Genomic DNA, 22,257 nt, shown 5'->3' with positions numbered 1-22,257 from the left:
AGACAAACTTTCGCATATATAATAGTAGTAAGATTACTTTAAATATTTTCTTTAAATGTGAATTGTCCCCTACTTCCTATTGGGATAGGTGGAGAAATTTTTTTAAAGATATTTTCTTTCAAGTAAAAGATTTTATCCTCCTCCTTTGGCCTTAAAGTGACCTTCTGCCCTATGCATCACAGAGACTTCAATCTCTTCAAAATTTAGTTGAGTGATGCATACTGGGTAACGTACAGACTCATACCGAACGATAACCCAGTCATTTACTTTAAGATTTAAAATAAAATCCATATCTTCAAATTCGTCAGACAATAACTGTCAAACACTTCTTCTGTAAACAGCATAACAGTCTTAAACATTTTTGAAGAAGAGGTGTCTGAAATACAAATTTTATTGGACGAAATCGCTTTGACGCAGTTGCACGGATTGAATACTTGGAACTGGAAGGATTTTGTCCCAATATTGGAGCAAAGTTGCGAAATCCTGCATGATTTCTTCAGATGATATGTAGTGTACATGCACGTCTTTAATTAATGACGAAGCCACAGATGCATACTCTTGCAGTGTACTGATGAACACCTTTCCAGCTCTTACATTCCTCCAGACAGTTCTTTTTATTGTATCACCAATGCCATCAACAACCCCTTTCCCATGGGACGTTGCAAAAAAATTCCAGATTAGTTTCATATTGCATTTCTGTTCAAATAAATATAAGTTGGAAAATAAATATCCTCGTTTAAATTGAGAACTGGGCCCATCTGAGAAAATTTGATTGTTGTGAATACTTGGGTAGTTGGCTTTAAGGTAATCTAAAAGGTAACTTACAAATTTATGTACAGTGATTTTAGTGCGATCTAAAGTATCAGAAATTATGGCAAAACTTTGAGTGATTTCTTTGGAAATCCGTGAAGACTGGCTTGGGCATGTGCCTAATGTGCCGCTTGAATTTAATTTTGCTGTAATATTGCAGCATTTTCAGAAAAATCTCGCTGCATTACAACATTTTCACCATTGACTTGAGATTTTAACTGCTGAAAGGTCTGAACTGGCTCTCGTTTAACAAACGTGTGAAGGAGAAAATTTTGTTTCTGTTTTACAAGTTCCCCCAAAAGTCTCTCTGCATGTACTAAGTAATTCTACTTTTGACATTTTATCATCACCTTTTTGCCACTGAAAATATCGTATTGGGGTAGATTGGATGTCTGCTTTTGGTTTGTACAAGTGAATTTTATTAATGTAAACCTCACATTCAAAGTACATGCACTCTTTTATTCCAGGATTGCAAGTTATTTGCTCAATAAAACTTGAGAATTCCACATTAAGGTCTGAGCCGCTCTTGTAAGATCAGCCTTACATTCTCATGGTAGATACAAACGCATACATTGTGCAGTGTATATTATATACAGTTGAAGAATGAACACTGATTTAACAAATGTTCAACACTGAACTTTGTGGAGTTGAGATGTTTGAAAAAAAATGTATATACGTAATTATTTTTAAGTTCACTTCTAGAAAAAAATATTTTGTAAAAAATTGGATGAGTAATGGTTAATCTATTTCCTGGTTCATTATTAAGAAGAAATTTTTAAAAGAAGAACAACTATTAATAAAGACATTTTTTATGACTACAGTGCAAACGAATGAGATTACTGCAGTCCCTCACCTCCTCTGTTTAAATTTAGAGAAATCCCATAGCTAGAACTAGGTATAAAATTTTAAAATTTTGTTGTTGGACGTAATTTTTATATGTTTACGTCGTAATTTTATTACGTCCGACACCATGAAAAAACAAAAAACTATTATTTTGAATTTCGATTGGATTGTACATTTTCAATAGTAACTGATGTTCTGATTTGCAGGTAAAATGTTTTGTAAAATATTCCATCCAATTTTACACAGCACAAACATTTAAGTAATTTGGTGTCAGACGCCCGGTAGCAGAAATTGCGAGACGCGAGACGTGCATCAGACGCGAGACGTGCATCGCAGATTTTTCAGGTGCCTGCAGATAATTTCACAAAAGAACAAAAAGAAAGAAAGAAAAAAAAAATAAATAAAAGAAAAAAAAAATAAATACAACTTGACAAAGATCTTTTGGAGATTGTTTTTTTGGCCGGAAAGGCACTGCTTTCCGAGTTTCAACTAGAAACATAGTCGCCATATTTGGTCATTCACAAGATCGAAGTAGACAAGATGCTTAAGTGCCTAAGTTTTCAAAAACAAAGCAGAATTGGATGTTTTAACTGCATACTAATGAAAATAACGAAAAATGTGCTGTAAATCGTCTGGCCTTTTTTTTTTTTTGGATTTTTTAAAAGAAAATTCTGGAGAAATGAAAAATTTTATATTTAAAATTTTACATTATCCTCATTGCTTTGTAAGCAAAAGTGCTAAAAACTTTTCAACTAAAATGTAGTCTTATGAGGATTTTTATTTTTAATTTTTTTTTTTGCAACAAATTTTAGAAATTTATCTCCTAATTTTTGGCGTAGCCGCCATGTTTGGTTATTCCCAAGATGTTGGTACGCAAGAACGGAAGACTCTTTAAGTGCCCACGTTTTCATAAATGGAATAAGATGTTTATTGCAATGCAAACTATTGAAAATTATGCAAAATGTGCTGTTTTTTTTTTTTTTTTTTCAGATAATTCTGAGTTATTATCTTGAAAAATGCAAAATTTCATCTTTAGAATATCATTTTCATTGCTTTAAGAGGCTAATATGCTAAAAACTGACTATTTCATCTAAATTGTAGCTTTTTAAGGATTTTGAATTTATTACTACTTTTATGATGTAACAAATTCAAAAATCTATTTATAATCATGAATTGTTCGCGTAGACGGCATGTTTGGCCATTCGCAAGATGGAAATAAACGAGAGTATTACTTACTAAGTTTTCAAAAAAATAATTGGATGTTTACCTCAACGCAAACTATTGAAAATAACATAAAATGTTCAATAAATCATGTTTTTATTGAAATTAGTTTCATGACAAATGTGAATTATTATCTACACAATTGTATTTGATCATTTCTTTGGAGCTTTGCTATAGACTAAAACTTATATCCAAAATACAGTTTCCAGCCAACTTCTCATTTACTCTATTTATTTTTTTTTTTTTGAAAAAAAAATTCAAAAACGTATTTGAACTTAAATTTTCTATATTTTAATAAATATGCGTTGAATAGTTGTTTTCCTCCATAGTGTGAAAATTCTATTTATTTTTATGAAAGTAGTGAAGACTGCCTCCCTCCCCTCTCTTTTATACCTCAAAACTAGGCGACAGTGGTGTCCACTAAGTTTTTTGGGTCTAGTGGCCACTGGCCAGTTGGAAAATTTCTGAATCTTGAGCTTTACAAGGGACTTGTGTATTTTATGAAAACTTAAATTAAAAATAATTATAATGCTGCAGATTATTTTCAACTGCTCAAAATAGTGTCGCAGACTGACTAGAAAGTTTCTGCTACTGGGGTCAGACGTAATTTCATCAAAGTGCCAATTATAAATGAGCTTCTACAGAAAAAAAAAAACCATTCAGATATAATTTTTTATGCTACATTTGTTCTACAGTGTTATGGCAAGCATCTGAAGTAGTTACAATTTGAAAAATATTGCAATTATAGCTTCAAATACTAAGTTCAATAAGATATTAAAAAATGAGTTGTGGCAGCGTGTCGATTATACCTTTGTTTAAAGGCTTGTAACTCTCAAATGATTAAAATCTTGTGATATTTTTTGTTTTTTTCTTATACTGCAACTCATAAGCTTCAAAGTGATACCTAATTTGTGAGAAAAATATGATTTTGAAAAATTGGTCATCAGTTCCCCGTTTCTGTAGAATTGCCCAATAAATCATTCAGTTCCTACTTCTTTTTGCTTTCTTCTTCCAAATTGCAGATGCATCCTACGGTTCAAATTAATGAAAATTATGTGCTAGCAGAATTCGACCTTAGTTGGTTGACGATAAACAACCGACAAAGACAGCGATATTTTGTCACCTGAACGCTTCATTATTTTTTTTACAGGTAGTACTTTTTCTAAAAAATGCGGCTTTTTTTCAGCACAGTTTCATTCTAATTCGATGGGCTAATTTACAGAAACCCTTGTACAATGCAGTTTTGGTCAAACACGACACTAAAATTTTACATTTCTAGCCCAACACTAAGTCCAAAACACTGATTTAAACTATTTATAGCTCACGTAAAAATAAACTCAGCACGAACAAAAACGCAACTATCTACAGGGGTGATTGTGTTCCTGTATTTTACCGAATTTCTGGTATTTTCGGACGTATTTCCGGTATTTTTATGTCCGAAAATATCGGAATTGTTTTTTTTTTTTTGTTATGCTTTTATCTCCCTACCTCCGCAATTTTTTTAAATTATATAATACTCATCAAATATACCTGCAAGAGCCTTAAGATGGACACCTAATCTCTTAAGATGGACAAAGAAATGTCAAGATAATTTGTATAACACCAGCTCAAAAGTAACTTTGTAACCCATTAAAAATTTAATCACATGTACACACAATATTTTGACTCAGAGCTATTTAATACTAGGGCAAAGGTGCGCTTAAGTAATAAGGGTCAAAGATTCCCCCCCCCCCCCTGTCTCGCTTTGAAACTTTCAGGTATTTTTTGATGAACTCACAATCACCCCTGTCTCTAACAATCACAAAAAAAAAAAGAATAATCTAGAGATACTATATAAAAAATATTTACACATTACAATAACTATTAATTAATTAGTTCAAATTATTAGGCGATTAAATTTGTAATAAAAGCGATCGGGTGGCAGATACTTCGTTGTTACATTTCATTATACTGGCGCTTGAAAACAGCTGCCGCACAGAAGAGACTGTCTCAAACAGATCTATTTTACTGCCTACATATAAATCTTATAAATAGAAAAGTGACATGTAATACCCCCATAAAAGGGAATTGACTCTTGTAGTTTCGGTCAAGTTTTATTTTATTATTTTTTTTTTCAAGCAGTCATTTTCATTACTCAAATGCAATGAACCTTATAACAGATTAAACAGTGTTGTCACAGATTGGAGGAGGGAGGTCGTTAACGACTCTCATGATCTCCTCCCCTCTTTTTTAGTATCCACCACTTCATGTAATGCCCAAAAGAATTGAATTCAAAAAGATATTTACTTTTTTTCATGGTTTCGACATTTTTTGTTTTGGCAATGATTAAAAAGGATAATCAAGAATTCTGTTGGTAAAAATTTAATAAATTTTCAGGAAAAAGAATTTTATATTAAATTTATCTTACTAAATTTGCTTCTAATAACTACAAAATAAAACATAAATGTTATTAAAACAGAAAAATTGCTTTATTTAATTTATTTTTTGTTAATTTTGAGAAAACATTCTTTCCCCCATTATAGTTTAAAGTTCATAGTAGAATAAATATTGATTTACACAGCATATGGTACTTGCCTCTATTAAAATAATCAATTATCACTGCATAGGATCATTGTATGTATAATTTATTTTACACATATTGTAACTTTCATTTTGTTAATACATTTATCGTGATACAAGGGAATTCAGTTCCTACCCAATACTTCTTATTTCCAATTAAAAGTCTTTTGAACATGATGTTCTCAGTTTTACTAAAAAGTTGTCAGACTTTTTGTTTTGACTGTTTAGTTTTTCTCCCTTTCCCCCAAATGCCCCAACAGAATTCTATGCAATATATTTTTAAAAATTCAGACAGTACTGATTAAATAATACATTGTCTGATACTTACTGTTAATATTTATACATTGAAAATAAAATATTGCCTGCCATTTTTAGCCTACTTTCCCAGTAAAAGTCGGAGAAAGACGAAAAAAGCATGAAAAAAGGCTTAATGCATCTTGAAAATATTCCCCAAAAAAAAAGTCCAAAATAAAAAAAATTAAATAGATATTGAAAAAATAAAAATTAAAAAGTAGGGTACCCCCCCCCCCCCCCCATAATATCTTTTCAGTGAATAGTCGAATTCGAACTTTTTTTTTTTTTTTTGTTAGAAAGATATCAGCAAGGACACCTCATTCCTATATTTCATTTTTTAATTTGAACTATTTTTTGTTCAATTTTGAACAGTTCAAAAAAACTTAACATTAGCGCCTACAAGGAAATTCAAGGCAATTCCGAACTGTGAGGTGAATTTGCTTCAAACTTTGTAGGAAAAAGCTTTTGAAGAAAAAATGTTATATAAAATATCTTTTTTATTTGATCAGTTTTCCATTCAATTTTGAGCAGTTCAAATCCCTTAGCATTAGCGTCTACAGGGAAACTGAAAGTCAATGCAGATACCGTACTTAAAGGCGGATTTACTTCAAACGAATTTTGTTGGAAATAGCTCTTGATGACAAACTCCAGACTCTGAGAATTTAGGGACACCTAACTCCAACTCCTGTGCCCGACAATTAGTCGGATTTCGACTTTGACTTCGTAGATTTGGTAAACATTTATACACGGAGGACAAATGACTGACTTCGATTCTTGGACATTCGACTCCGACTCCTTTATCCGAAAATGAGATTGAATCCGACTCCGCAGCTATGGTTTTTACTGTGAAAAAATTATTGTTAATATGACTTGATTTTATTTTCATGCTACTCGTGATTTAAGAAAACCCAAAATGATGGTCAATCAAGATACACTATCATTATTTTCTAATAAGCAAAGTATTTAAAGTACTTCTCTTTAAGAACAAAATAAAATTCAGTTGATTAGTTTTACAAATACAGACAGAAAATGAAATAAAAGTGAAGAAAATATTTACTTTGAGGTCACGAAATTGCTCAGTGGCAGAAACGCCACAGCATAGCGACAATGTCGCAGACAACCAAACCCTATAGCGGACAGTTCTGTCCGCGCTAAAAAAAAAAAAAGTTGTCTGCAAAAAAGGGGAGGGGGAGCTTGTCAGAAAAAAAAGAAGAAAAAAAAAGTTATCGGCAACTGTCTTGGACATAATAAACGGCTGACGCATTTGTTGACATGGGAAAACACAAAAAGGAATGAAAATTACTAAACGAAATATTGAAAGCATAGCATATACTGACACCCTGGCTGCGCTGTGCCTTTTTTCTTCTTTTTTCCCCCTTTTCTTTTCTTTTCTTTTTTTTTTTTTTTTAATGTCCTAAAAACTCTTGAACCTGTGAAGTATTATGGTGCATACCGCAAATTCATATGGGAGACAATTTGTTGGTTTTCTATGAATTTTTTAAATGTGTCAAGTACTTTTCGGACACCCTGTATTTTGGCCAGTTGCAAGATCTTTTAATTTATTTTCCTAGTTTCAAAAAAGTTATTCATTATTCACTAAATATATAAATTAAACTCGCATCTTTCAGTCAAAATTTGTACCAAATAAACTTTATATTATGTTGCTGCATATAATAAATAAAGCTAGCATCTATTTCACTAAGTATGATACTCTTTTTTGTTACCCCAAAGTTTGTTAAGTTTTTTAACTTTAGTCAGTATTGGTAAGTATTTTATAAATTTTGGTCAGTAAAGTCAGTATTTTTGACCCTCCAAACAGTTTTACCCCCTGAGTTATAAATAATTATTATAACAATTATTTTATCCTATTTTGTTATTTTCTTAAAATTTGACTTATTTTGTATCAACTAGAACTAAAAACAGTTAATTTAGCTTAAGTTAAAAAAATTATGTTGCATTTTCATGGAATTTGCCTAAAATCAATTTTCCTGCTCATACAAAAAATATTTATTTGCTAAAATTTCTCTCTTTTTTTAGAATAAATGTGATTCTGGTTCCTTGATTTAAATTATTCCTAACCGTGTTTATTTTATTTATTTATTTTTAACTGATTTTCTATTTTAGTTTTGATTAATACTGAAATTTATTTCAGTAACTTCGATTAAATGTCAGTTATATTTTACATAATATATGTTACTTTGTTGTTAATAACAGGTAAATCCTCACCTTTAAAGACCAAAAAGCATTCAGATGATAAGTATCCCAAGAAAGTTGAAAGACTTAGAGAGAGCTTTCCCGTACATCATACAAAGAAAAAAAAACATAAAGAGAAGGACAAGCATGATCATCACTCATCACACAAACAGAAACATGAATCAAAACATCATAATCGTCCCAGAGAAGGGACCACCACCGAAAATTTGACACGTAAACATAAAGAAAATAATTCCTCATCTAAAAACTTGCCTGCTGTTTCATGTGAAAACAGTAAAAAAGGAACTAAAACAGACATTAAAACTCTTAAAAAGAAACAGTTGCAAAGTACAAGTGCCTCATTGAAAAAGGAAGGAACCACTGATTTGCATCAGGCTACATCAGGACAGAATGCTGTGAATGAAGATGGTAAAATAGATAAGTCTATTGTTCATAATAAAGTTAACCTAACTGATGAGGCTGCTTCGGATATTGCTTCTGAATCTATTCATTCAACAAACATGATCCCTCAAAATATAAGTGAAAGTAAAGATGAAAGATTTACCAGTGTGGACTGTAAATTGTCTTCTGTAATGATAGTTCAAACTGAAAAAGTCAGCCTTAAAAGAAAGCAACAAGATATAATTGGTGAAGAAAGTAATATTAATAATGCTCTGTTGCATGAATGCAAAAGACTGAAAGTAAACCTAACCGATGTTATTTCCAAAGCTCATATCAAAAATGATGTGTCTGAACTTAGTGAAATACGTGTTGGTTTGCAATCTTTCTCAGGTGAAGTATCCAGTACAACTGACACTGATATTGAATCAAATAAAATGGATTTAGAAATCCCTTCTACTTGTGAGGTATCTTCTCAAGAAAATTGTGTCAATGCTGAAGTAGACAGTAATTCATCTGAGTGTAAGAAATCACTTAAGATTTCATGCACTGATGAAAAGGATGATTCTAGTATATCATTGTTGCCTGTGACCGTTACTGATACTCCAAATGTTGTAGATTCTAATTGTGATAATTCTGAAACTACTACTCTTAAAATGGAAGTTATAACTTCTAACTCGGAAGATGCTAAATTAGATAGTGGCTTGAAAGAAAATAGTTCTGTGGATGTTGCTTCAGAAGTTCAGGTGGATAACAACTGTTCTCTCCTTTCTGAAAAAGACAGTTCCATTCTTTTGTCACTTCAAAATGGTGAAAGTATAATTTGCAGTATGGTAAATACTTCGTCATCCAAAGAACTACAGAGTGTAGTAATGAAACCTATTATTTCCGTTGGAAATCCAGTTAATAATAATCTTCAGGACCTTGAAAATCATGAACATGCCTTGGTGTCCCAAAGCTCTTCTGAGGTAAAATCAAAAAAATCAAGCATAAAAAGTGCTAAAGTTGTTGAAAATTTGAACATTGTGAAAACTCATGAACATTCAAGGCATGATTCAAAACATAAAAGTAAAAATAAACTTAGCAAACCCAATGCCCAATTGGACTGTAGTTCAAAAGATAAGAAAAAGAGCAGTAGCACTTCAGAGGCAAAATCAAAGACCCCAAAAACTGAAAAATCATCAAATAAAACTGTAGACTTATTTGATTCTAAGCGATTCAAAGCTGGCTTATTGAATGCTAAACATATTGCTACTGATAAAGGTCACAATTCTTCTAAGAGTAAAAACAAATCAAGCTCTGATTTGATAAACAAAACAGTTCTATGCTTAAAATGCAAACAAAAGTTGACTAGCCATCGCAATGTTAGTATACAATGTAAAAGGGACAGACATGACAAAGTTCAAGAGAAATTAGGTGTTTCGCAGCGAATACCAAGACTCCCTCAAGGCTTTGATATGAAGCATTTAAAATATGGAAAGTACATTAGACTAGAGGTGTATCCTAATGGGGGTGCAGCTCTTCTTCATTTATACTGGGATGAAATATCTCATCTTCATAGGAAAGAATTAAAGGCTTTAGCAGAGGAGTTTCTTATGGTAATATTCTCATACTTTTATTCATATTTTTTTGTCATTTGTGAATATGCAATCAATGTTTTGATATTTATCTTTAAACTTTATAATATTTTGCTCTGAGCTTTAAAAGCTTATTGTTAAGTGATTTTTCTTTCTTTTTTACCTAATATGTAAAAGAAAGTATTGGATTCATGAAAATTTTCGAATTTCAACATGTTTGCGTTCTTTGGGGTGTACGAAGTACATTTTCACCATTTTTGGAAAATGTCTGGGTATTTGTACGCATGTAGCTTTTTTTTTTTTTTTTTTGGGCCTTTCTAGAGCAAAAAATCTACTGCATGAAATGGGACGAAATTTGGTACATATATGTACCACTATGTGGATTGCTGCCAATTCCTCCATGATGGGTGGAGCTATTGACCATTTTCTGTTACTCATGAAGTACTGAACTGTACCTCAAGAAGTTACTGTCTTAATCAAACAAAAATTAGTACAGGAGTAAACTGTAGAGGGTATAGATGCTGATTCAATTTTGATGTCAATATATCCTGAGGGAGAGGGGATGAGCATTGATCGACAGGTTGGCTATAGAGTAAAAGGGGCCGAGTTGATTTTTACACGAATAGGTTCGGGGGGGGGGGGGGGGGATTGCAATCAAGCATGGTCTTTTTTTTCCCCCTTTTTCTTTTTTTGTTTATTGCAAAAGTTATGTCTCTAGAAGTAATAATACATGTGAAATTTGAAGTAAGATAACCTGCACATAACAATTTAATTTTGGCATAAATCGCTTCAAAGAGAGATTTTGGTCATCTTTTGCTTTTAATCAGGGTTGACATTCTGCCGGCAGAAACTGGTTTTTGCCCTGCTGGTGGCAGAAATTGGTTATAACTGGTAGAAACTGGCAAAAACTAAAAAGAGTATCTTTAATAATTCAGGTAATTACTAAATGATATTTGTTCAGGTGAACTGTAAAATGTAATTACATTTCACCATTGTAAAAAATAAAATTTATAGTTATTACAATTAATTTAATTCAAAAAGAGAATTGTTTAATTGCAGATGCTTGTAATATTTTGATTTAATCTAACAAAGGACGATAATCTTATGCGCGCTTAGGAAAAAGAAGTGACGTACAGATTGAAACAGTACTAATTATCATGTGCTAACTCATATGCTTCATCTAAAGTGGTTATGATTGAAATCATCATGTGGTCAAGAAGAAAGTGCCAGAATTTTACTTGTTTACTTCGTAATATCACAACTTTGCAAAACAAATTGATCCCATTTCCCAAAACTTATTTTTCCAGTCAAATTTTTATGACTACCCTAGTTACTACATTGCAGACCAGTTCAAAAAAATATACAATAGAGGAAAGTTTCACGAATCTTACTTGTTCCTTGATGGCATTGCCTACTAGTTCTGTTTTGAGAATAGTCTAAAAAATTTCATTTGTGCATATTAAATTAAGAAACCATTTAAATTTAAAATCCTCCTTTTCTTAGAGACAATTACAGAGTGCAAACAATGTAATGTTTATTTTTGAATGTTTTGTGATTAAATTGTGCTTTGGTTAACATTTAATTTTTTTCCCCATACAAATTATCTATTGTTTGTCAACAATTACTTTTATATCATTTGGGAGTTTTTGCCAGTTTCTGCCATAATTGTGGCAGAAAGGGGTTTTTGCCATGCCGGTTTTAACCGGTTTCTACCAGTGGTTTTAACCACTTCGGCAGAAACTTGCCAACCCTGCTTTTAATTAAATGAACAATGAAAGGTGATGCACATTAAAGGATTTTCACTTAACAGTTGCCTTGTCCAACCCTTTTACTCAATGATTCAAAATGTTTTATCTGTTGCCATCTTTTATTTGTTAACAAATTAAATAATTGTAGTTAGTCTAAGCAAGACTTTTAAAATGATTTTCAATTTTTGCTCTTGGATTCTGTTTTTACAAATTGCAGAATTGTGTGGTAGCAATTAGGGTTTGAGCCGAGTACTCATAAATAAAATAGAGAAGGAACCTTTTGTGATGGCCACAACATACTAGTTAAAAATAAGACCCTCGAAGAATTATATGTTGTAATACATTGACAACATCCTCACAGTTTGACACTGTCTTCAGAAAAATTTTCTTGTAATTTGTAAGCTTAGCAATTTATTTATACACTAGCAGTATCCGCACAGCGATTCCCATGCTAAAAATTTAATGGAAGTTCGTTGAATAAAAAAATTAACGCTCCTTCCCCCTCTGATGTGAAATGATCATTTTTCTTTACATAAAATGCGTACACACCTTTTTAAAAAAAACCTAATAAAGTTTCTTTGGAATTTAAAATTTTTCGTCAAATCATTAAATTAGATTTACAGTTGTTTTAAAACTCTATTTAGCAAGTGAAGAGTTTTTTACTGCAATTTAAAATATATCCCCAAATAAACAAAAAAAGACATCAAATAATATCTTTCAAATATAAAAATAGTTCCACAACTAATGTTTATCACCAAACTCGCCCAGCAATCACGCTATCATAATCCATCCGTCTAATGAGAAAAAAACCATCCAGTGGAACATTCAAAAATCATTGTCAGAAAAAAAGAAGAAAATGTCGTACATTTTACTGGGATAAAAACAAATCAAAGAGTTTCTTTTCTTTCAAAACAATGAATTACATTTATGGTTGCTTTAAAACAATAATTCTAGACTGAACTGCTCAGCATCTAACGCTCCAAGGAAGCACGCTACCGGAACCCAGCCCTTTTGCAAGTGCAGCCGATGTTTTTCTTCGGCAATAATAAATGTTTTGCCAAACAAACAAAAAAGTATAAAATCGCATTAACAATAGCTTTCAAGTCTTTATATATTAAGAGCTGCTTTGCCCGGTCTACCTTGAGAATAAAAGTTGAATCAACAATCAGGCTTAAATAAAAGAAAAAAAACACCATGCAAAATTACCCTTCCAAACAATGACGACAGATATTAAAATACTTTTAAGAAATTAAGATGCAAAAGATGGATTTTAAAAGCGTAACCATGGAAACACGAAATAAAATAAGTTTTAGAAATTCAATGCAAAATAAAAGAAAGAAACAATGGATTCAAAAAGTAACCGTGGAAACGCGAAAATAAAATGGTTGACAACCTGAATCAATAGGACATTTTTCAAATTTTATTGAAAAACGCTTGTAACTTTTTTTCCTTTAAAGATAAAAGCTAAGTTTTTTGACCATAGGTCGAAAGAGATCTGGAGTACAAAATGTCGCTTTTTCCAATGGTGTCAAAAAGAAAACTGTGAGACAATTCCTTCACTTTTTATTGATAGATTTAGTGAAGAAAGTAGTGCCCAAATTTCAGCTAAGCCTAAAAAAGTTCGAGCTAAAAACGCAAATTACTCCCTCTGTAATTAAGTTAGAGCATTGAAACAAATTGTTTAGAACGTGGAAAATTCTACCCTTTTCAACGATATATAATATTAATATGTGAAAGTATTCACTCCCATATTCTGGAATTTATGTGAAATTTGGGCCTAAATTGGAATAAAAAAGGAATTATTTATGAGATTTTTTCGAATTATAGTCTGTGTCACTCAGTAAGAAAGCACCTTTCATATAGTGAAATAATTTTTGAAATAGGTGCAGTGGTTGCGGAGATTACCTCGAACATATAAACACACAAAAATCCGCCCTCTCTCTTTATAATATTAGTATAGATTGTCGCCTCAAAGCGACAGTAGGATATCTTACTGTTATTCCTGGAAATAGATGTGTTGCTATTGCTCTGAGACAATGGTAAATAAGTTACTTTATGTTGATTTGTGTAATTTTTTATAATTAATTTAATGTTGGTTTACGCATGAAGTTTTTTTAGGCGGTTTTACTCTGTGTAGCAGATTGTGGAAAAATCTTTTGATGCGGAGCTAATTTTTAATGAAATTATTTTTGGTCTTTTTAGTTGTAATCTTTACATGCTTTTTATAGGAGACTTTCCTTGAAGAACCTTATGGTGTTGCTAGGTATGTAATGGGAATAGTACACAATGCTGCTGAGTATTTGCCTGATCTCTTGGAACATTTTGCTGACAGGTATCCAAATTTAGTTGTGAAGACCGGAGGCTTGGGCAGACAGTCTGATATTGAAACGACAAGCATGACAAAATATTGCGACCAGGTTAGTTTTTAGTTTTTCCTTTGTAAATATTTAACATTTTTTTCTTTTCTCACTCTTTGGTCCTTAAAAACAACGTCATCAAATCAACACCGTCATGAATTCAATACTTCTGAAACAGAATAAGAAGATTGTAAACAGCAACTAAGTATAAAATTAACAATCCATTTGATTTTTTTTTTCTTTGTTGACTGTAATACAGTGGCTTTGCTGGTACTATTTTGGCTTAGTACAGAAATGGGGTTAGTGACATACTTAGCAAACTGGACAAATGTTAATGTCTAAAAAAGAAAGATAACTAACCTAGACAAATAATTGCTACGTTAGTTTTTTGAACCTGGATCGACCCCGGAGTTTCTTACATTTCATCATATCCGAGGTTTTGGGGAGCATTGTAAAAATGTTAATGGTGTATAAAATAGTTTCTCAATATCACACAAACAAGTAAAGTTGTACAAAAGGAACAAAATGATGGAATGTTTTATTAGCTAAATGTCTAATTTCTGACTCTGCGATAAAACAAAAGATGACAGAAATCATTTTCTTCTTCTCACATAGTGATAGACTCAGTTGCAATTATTTTAGCGTATTTTGTACTCGTTAGCAGGCTAGTACCAAGAACCCTCTGGTATGAGCTCGACCCAGGGGCCTTAGACCCCACTTTGAGAAAGTCTGGGCTACACTACTTGTACTAGCATGGGTAAAATGTATCGTCTTCAAAATGAAATGCTATGCCTTTAAAAAGAATTTCATGGAACGAATCAATTCATTCATCCTACTTTTTTTCCCCCTTGCCTCTTCTTATTGAACTAATATTTTTTGATATATTTTTATTATTAACAAAACCAAAACTTTTTTTCTAAGGTACGTGCACATTACGGTCAGGGGACTTTCAGAACTGGCCCATTACATCAAATCAGCTTGGTTGGAACTGTGCATGAAGAGGTTGGAGGATATTTTCCTGAATTTCTTCAAATGCTTGAAGAATGTCCCTTCTTACATTTAACCATGCCTTGGGGACCACTATCTGTGGTTCACATGAATCCTCAAGAGAGTAATGATGGACCTATTTTGTGGGTTAGACCTGGTGAACAACTGGTTCCTACGGCAGATCTTTCTAAGTCACCCTGTAAAAGAAAAAGGTTAGTGCGAATAGTGCATGTGAAGTGTTGCCACTCTTTTATTGTTGGAACAAAAAGCCATTTTTTGAGAAGACTGAGACATAAGTTTCTGTCTCACAAATTATTATTAAATTCTAGTCTATTTGCATGATAATATACTATTAACCCTACACACACACATTTTTTTAGGTGTTTTCCCGATTTTTTGCTTAAGTATGATTTTCTTCCGCTTTAAAAAAAGATTTGGTTGCAAAGAACACTCAAGGGGGAGATTGAGGGCGACAAAAGATTATGAGCCATATTTCTGAAATGTTAAAGATGGGAACTGATAGAAACTTAAATTAATTTTAAAGAAGTGAGAAGACAAAAATTTATATAACAAAGCTTAAGTTCCCAACTTGCTGCTTTATCATATTGACAATCATTCTGAATAAAAACATTTATCCACCACAATGAGCTGATGGTGAATTTTAAGGATTCATTAACTGTCTGACAGGCATTATGCTGCTGGAATACAGCCCCTGGCAATCCTTGCAAGAAAGGAATAGCTTGGGGCTGTAAAACTTCGTTTATGTATCGGGTACTGTTCAAATTGCCCACAATTCGTAGCAATTGTCCATAATGTGCTATGGCACCCCAGACCATAACTACGGGTGTTCGTCCACTGCGGCGTTCGATAATGCACTCCGGATTGTGCCGTTCACCGGCATAGCGCCTGACACGAATTCATCCATCATGGTGCCACAAATTGAAGCGGGATTTATCAGAGAAGACGACCTGCTGCCAATCAGCATGCCAGCTCCTATGCACATTGGCCCATTATAGCCGCAGGCGGCGATGGTTTTCCGTGAGAGGAATCCTGTATAAAGGAATCCTTGCGCGCAGCCCACGCTGCAGCTGATATCTCCGAATTGATGAAGCGCACAATGAAACACCTGTAGCTGTTGATCGCCATGCTGCCAATTGTCTAGAAGAAGCTGTGCAGTTCGTCAGTGCCATATGCACCAAGTGTCTGTCATTGCAAGCTGATGTCACATTTCGGGGCCCACTCCTGATTTCCGAGCTGTCCGACCCTCGTCCGTTGACTGCTTCCAAACGCATGATTGTGCTGCTGTTACACTGTACACAAGCGGCTACTGAGCGATGAGACAATCCAGCTTCGCGAAGGCCGACGGTTCTGCTCGTTTAAACTCCGAAACTTGCCCAGATTTCGCTTTCTTTCGTCGAAGAGGCATAGTAAAGATTCAGTTAACATTTACTCTAGCATATAACCACCGATAATCATACACGCCTTTCTACAGCCCTCTGTTTATATTCTGTTCAATCCGCCGTTCATAGTTCGCTGCTCAGCATACGCATGCGCTACCGGTGTGCAATTCTAATCATTTGCATATTGTGCCCTACTTTGCATTTCCTGCAATTTTCAGCTCTGTTGACCTAACAATTTGTGTCTAACTCCCGTAAGGAAGGTAAACACCAAGTTTAGCAGATGCCTTTCTATTTCACATTTCTGTAGCTATCAAGTGAATGAAATGTCGGAACTCAAATTGAAAGGCTAAATCATTTTATTTATAAATCCAATAATTAACAACTGTAAATAAAAATCTAACTTCTGTAAATAGTATAAACAAGTATGAGGGATTTCAACAATACTCAAATCAATCTTCATGTTCCAGAAGAACATCTTTCCAAAAAAATATTTTGACACCCTAACATGAATTATTCTAAAATGTTTCAAAAATTTTTAAGTTCCTAACTCTCATGGCGAAATCCTAAAAGCCATCTCCTCAGTGCAGGACGTCTCTTCAACAGCGAACGATCCTCTGAAAAATACGACTATCGTCAGTCGAAAAAGAGAAACGCGAACAGAAGAGTCGATTTCCTTCTCATTCCCCCTGCTTATATTATACAGCGCACTCAAAGCACGTCACTCCGGATGTGCCTACGTAAGAGCCCAATCTGGATCTTTCCAGAACATTCAATTTGCCGCGGAGCCATCGAGAGATTACATCACCTCCGTTCGTTCTCTGACGTCACACATCCTTCTTCCTGACGAAACACGTCGTTCGAAGTCGTTCCGATGTTTACACATTGATTCTCCGATACGCGATTTGAAACAAGCGTCCTTTAAGGGACAAGATTAACTGCCTTTTCATTATTAAAGAAATACAAGTGAGTAAAAACATTTAAACTTAGTTTGCACTAAGCTTTCTAAATGAATTGGTGAGAATATTTCTCAAATAGACATTTTTTGGCTATCAATGCCCTCCCTTCTCGACAATTCATTTGATCTCGCATATTCATTTAATTGTGAGCTTCAAGCATTATCTGATTTAAATTTCAAAAAAAAAGATTCTCACTCTTCAAAAAATTTCTTTAAAAACAATTACCACTCAAAAAAGTTAGTAAATTTTAAATCTAAATCTTAACGTTAGTTAATTTTTATCGTCTCTCAAAAATTTGTTAGTTTCAACATTTTGTAAAAACGGACACTTAATATTCTTCTTGAATTAAGCAAAACAACATTTGCACATTACAACAATAATATCACAAAAATAATTGTTAAAGTCCTATAGAAGTCCTAGAGAAAAAGTTCAACTAAATTCACTCCAAAAATTCTTAGTCACATTCTTTTGTCCGTGACTGTAATTCTTCACATTTTTTTTTTTTTTTTAGATCGTAACTTGGGGTTCACTTCTTCACAAAAAGTCACTTATCAAAAAAATCACATAGTTGACAAAAGCTCATGTGGGTGGCAGCAATTAACAATAATTGTATAATATGTATAATCATAAAAAACAGTTTTGAATATAAACTCAAGCTTCATTTTTGATAAAAAAATAAAAATAAAAACAGAAGTATATAAGCTCATTTTCACAGTAATTTATGTTGACAATCCATATGAAAAATTTAACAAAAACATATAAAAAATGACTTTCTGCACGTGTTTTTCACAAATGACTGCTCATCATCGAAAAAATGGTTATCAAAAATTACAAACACTTTCTACAATAGATTAATCACTTGAATTGAAAAAAATTTTAAGTCATTTTGAGTTGGTGGCTTCGTGAAAATATCTGATAAGTTAGATTTACTTTCTACATGTGAAACAGTAAAAATATCCTTCGCAAACAAGTCACAAATGAAAAAAATTTCACATCAATATGTTTACTCCTGTGATTTTCAATTGGTGATTTTACAAAATCCAAAGAAGCTTGATTGTCTACATAAATAATTGCTTTTATTTTTATGAACTTTAAAAGTTTATTTTTCAAACATTCTTCCAAAATTAGGTCAAACCACAATGTTTCTTTTGCCGCTTCCGTCAATGCTATGAACTCTGATTCCATAGTTGATAAACTAACACTCCGTTCTTTAAAAGTTCTCCATTCAATAGGAGCTTTGTCTAACATAATCATTTGTCCCCCCAAAGAAGTTCTCTCATCTTTATTTGATGCGAAGTCTGCATCTGAAAAAGCTGCTATTTGGATTTTACTGCATTTTAATTTTAATTTTAAATTTCGTGATTGATAAATATATCCAAACAATTTTAAAAGCCCATCCCAATGACGTTTCCCTGGGTTATTCTGAAATTGAATGAATAAATTTACAGTTTATGCAAGGTCTGGTCGTGTTCTATTGGCTATAAATGCTAAACATCCTAACAAATTGCGAAAAGGAAACTTAGTCATTTCAAACTTTTCATTTTCTATCTTAGGACAGTCAGAATTAGAGTAAACAATGCCTTTACTAATTTGAAGAGAGGTACATGTTTTTTATACTCAAGTTTAACTTTGGATTATTACTTAACATGTCCAAAAAGAAAAAGCAATTTTGGAAGCAATAATTTTCTCTTATTTTCGCGGAAAGGGCCCCCCGGAGTCCCCATACCAAGGCCCCTTTCCGGTGCCTAGCCGACCACTCTAGAAGGAACCAGTCCGGGCCTGAACATATGATGCTACAAGATGTTTAAATTAAAACCCCCAAAGCAGAATACTTGACCATGTTCTGCAACGTGAAATCATTTGACCAAAATTGTTCTGCAAGTACTTCAAGCATTGTGTACACAAGCAAACAATGTGACATTTTTCCACTAATCCAAGCAAATGTATTATTTTCAATGTAACTTTTTTTATTAACATCAATTTGTTATTTCATGTAAGTTTTTTTTTAATGTTTTATACTCAAACATTTTTTTTACTTTGTAAATGCATAATTGGCATTGGAATTTTTATGTGACAGTTGAATATGTGTTGAAATTAACTGCAAGTTCAGATATTTTATATTTGTCATTAAATCCATTGTAACTTGATATTGATGTTCATTTATTTTACAAATGTGTTATACCATTTTTAAAAAATCTTCTAAATGAGCTATTTTATTTCAAAAATGTTTCATAGTGTTGGCTGTTGGGCATATGCTCATGCATTTGATATTTTGATTTTTAAATGTTTCTTGAATGAGGAAAATCAGTATATTTATTTATTATTGTTAAGTTCTGTATCTTATATGTAGAACTTCTAATTTGCTGATAAAAAAGTGGACAAAATGATTTTTTATTCGGGTTGGCTTTTTCCACCTGTTTTATTTTTCTGCAATGGAAAAAACTGCATAACCCTGTTGTGCAGTGCTATAGTTGGGGGAAATAATTAGAGAGGGGGTTACACTTTTTCGTAGGGTAAATACCAATGGGAACAGATGAGTTAGCCCAAAAAAGGTCAGTTTAAATTACTTATCCCAGCTTTAACTTAAATAGTATACATAATTTTCACGGACTATACTTGTACAAATATCGTTGAGTTCTAAATTATGTTCTAAACGAGTACTTATGATCAACATCTTCATTAAAATTACTAAATTTAAAACTTTATTTCAAAATTTTGCTTAAATCACTAATCAAGCACTTCAAGCCAAAATGTATCAAGTTACAGTTCACTTTGCTTACAAATCTATGCAATACTATTATCTTACTATGTGTTTATTTTATTAAGCAACTGATCGTGTTTTGTAATTTTCAGTCATTTATACAGTCAAACCTTAAAACAAATTACTGCTAAGACAAGCTACATTTGGCATCTCCTTTCTATATCGTATTTACAAAGAACGCTTTTTATTGTTTTTTGGATAATACAAATCATGGTGAAGATGAATTAATTTTAAAGGTACTGCTGAGTTCATTTTTACGAGATTTGAATGTATCGGGTATTTTGAGGGTGGAAAACAATACTTTTTTATTGGAAGAACATCATGCAAAAGTTATTACAAATTGTGTGTGTATAATGTCTTCATGTTTATTCATGCTTAAAAATGCTGATGCAGTATGTCTTAAAATACAATTATGTATTGATTATATCGTAGTAGATATTATACAAGTATTTTGCCATGTTTCTATTAATAAGCAATTTAATAAGAAGTTTGGGCATGTGAAAATGTCAGTTAAAAATGTGTTTTCTTGACTAACATGCCCTACAAAGTTCAAAAATTTTAAGCTTTTTTGAGGCTTGCTATTAGCTCACTTATGCCATTAAAGCCAGTAGGACGAACCAACCAAAGAAAGGATATTTGATTTTTGCTATGGTGGCACAATATGTAATTGGTACATTTTAATAGATTAATTATTTCAAAGCCATTCATATTTGAAAGTGTGTTTTAAACTCTTATCATTTTCTCACACAAAATTCTCTATTTTGTTAGACGAGAACTCAGTGAATTACGGAAACTTCAGTACCTCCCTCGTTCAACAGAACCTCGTGAGATGATGTTTGAAGATAGAACCAAGTGTCACGCTGATCATGTGGGTCAAGGTTTCGATAGACTCACCACAGCAGCTGTTGGGGTTCTTAAAGCTGTTCATTGTGGAAATGAGTAAGATATATTACATTTTAAATCATGCATCATTCAAATAAATTGGTTGTTATGAATCAGGTTGAATTCTTTGCAAAAGTGTAGTTAAGGAGTAAGTGTTGTGATTTGAAACCTTAAATTGTTGATTGGTCAGAAGTTGAAAGTGTTCTAATTTTCTTAAATTTCCTAATATATATGTGCATGCTATCCAAAAAACTTGAATGTTTTAAACTTGTCCTAAATATCCTAAAATATTCATTATGCTACATTTTATCAAGAAAAAAAGGAAGTCTTTTTCCACTGTGACTTCTTCATTTACTGTTTACATCTCACAAGTCTGATTGATTGAAGCACTTGGGCAGCTGTGGTTGAAATCACTTAACTGTCAAAAATTACACGTTTTGTGATCCCCTCTGGTGGGTTTGTCACCACGATCTGAGTGTATGAAACAACCATCAGTAGACCTAAAAATTCATAATTTTTGTAGCCAGTGCCCAATTGGCACTTTTAAGCCCTCAAAGAAATATATATAAACAGTATAACCAGGATTTAACAATAGTCAAGGGACTGGAAAAAGTTAACGTTAAATCAAGAAGCATAGATATTCACTTCAGGTGAAAGCCGGCCCAGTGAAATGTATGGTTAAATTGGGGAAATCATTGAATTAGGTATTGTTAAATCAAAGTAATACTGTATTATTAATGACTTTATCCAGGAATTATTCTTGTTGATAAAAGCAACAAGATGTTCTTGAGGTACAACACTAAGAGGTATGGTTTGAAAAATAGTACTCGAAGGTATATTGTCCTTTTGGGCAAATGATGGCTGGTCCTAAAATACCCAAATACTTTACTTTTTACTTACTAAAATGAACTTTTACAATTTTAATAAAGCTGACCATAAATGTGTCTGGGGTAGGGCCTTTGAGAGGGAAATGCAGCAAGAGCAAAATACCCACGGGTAAGCCACAAAACTAGCAGGCGCATCGTCTATAGAGTATGATCCATAATGTATAAAAAAAGGGTGGCCAATATTATTCTAGAGATGTAAAACAGAATTGAAGAAAATAAAATGAACAAATGAGTAAGAGGAAACTGAAAAGGAAAATGGAATATTAGAATATTATTTAGAAGTATCCAAAAATCTATTAAAATTACCTGATCTAGGACCTTTGAAATATACATTTAAAACAATTTTTAATTAAAAAAAGTATTCAGTACACTACTGAAACCCA

General features: G+C 32.6%; 1 protein-coding gene across 1 annotated transcript in view; it reads left to right on the top strand.

The window, feature by feature from the left end:
• The window catches only part of LOC129230491 (uncharacterized), a 75,320-nt gene that overhangs the window by 30,769 nt on the left and 22,294 nt on the right, over positions 1–22,257 (top strand). The window contains exons 2-5 of the mRNA XM_054864893.1: positions 7,942–9,917; positions 13,873–14,061; positions 14,923–15,200; positions 20,874–21,044. Coding sequence (XP_054720868.1) covers positions 7,942–9,917; positions 13,873–14,061; positions 14,923–15,200; positions 20,874–21,044 — 2,614 coding nt within the window. The remainder of the gene's footprint in view (positions 1–7,941; positions 9,918–13,872; positions 14,062–14,922; positions 15,201–20,873; positions 21,045–22,257) is intronic.

Source organism: Uloborus diversus, chromosome 9, assembly GCF_026930045.1.
Source record: "Uloborus diversus isolate 005 chromosome 9, Udiv.v.3.1, whole genome shotgun sequence".
NCBI classification, from domain to species: domain Eukaryota; kingdom Metazoa; phylum Arthropoda; class Arachnida; order Araneae; family Uloboridae; genus Uloborus; species Uloborus diversus.
The sequence above is the reverse complement of the archived record's forward strand: the minus strand, read 5'-3'. Positions and strand labels throughout refer to the sequence as shown.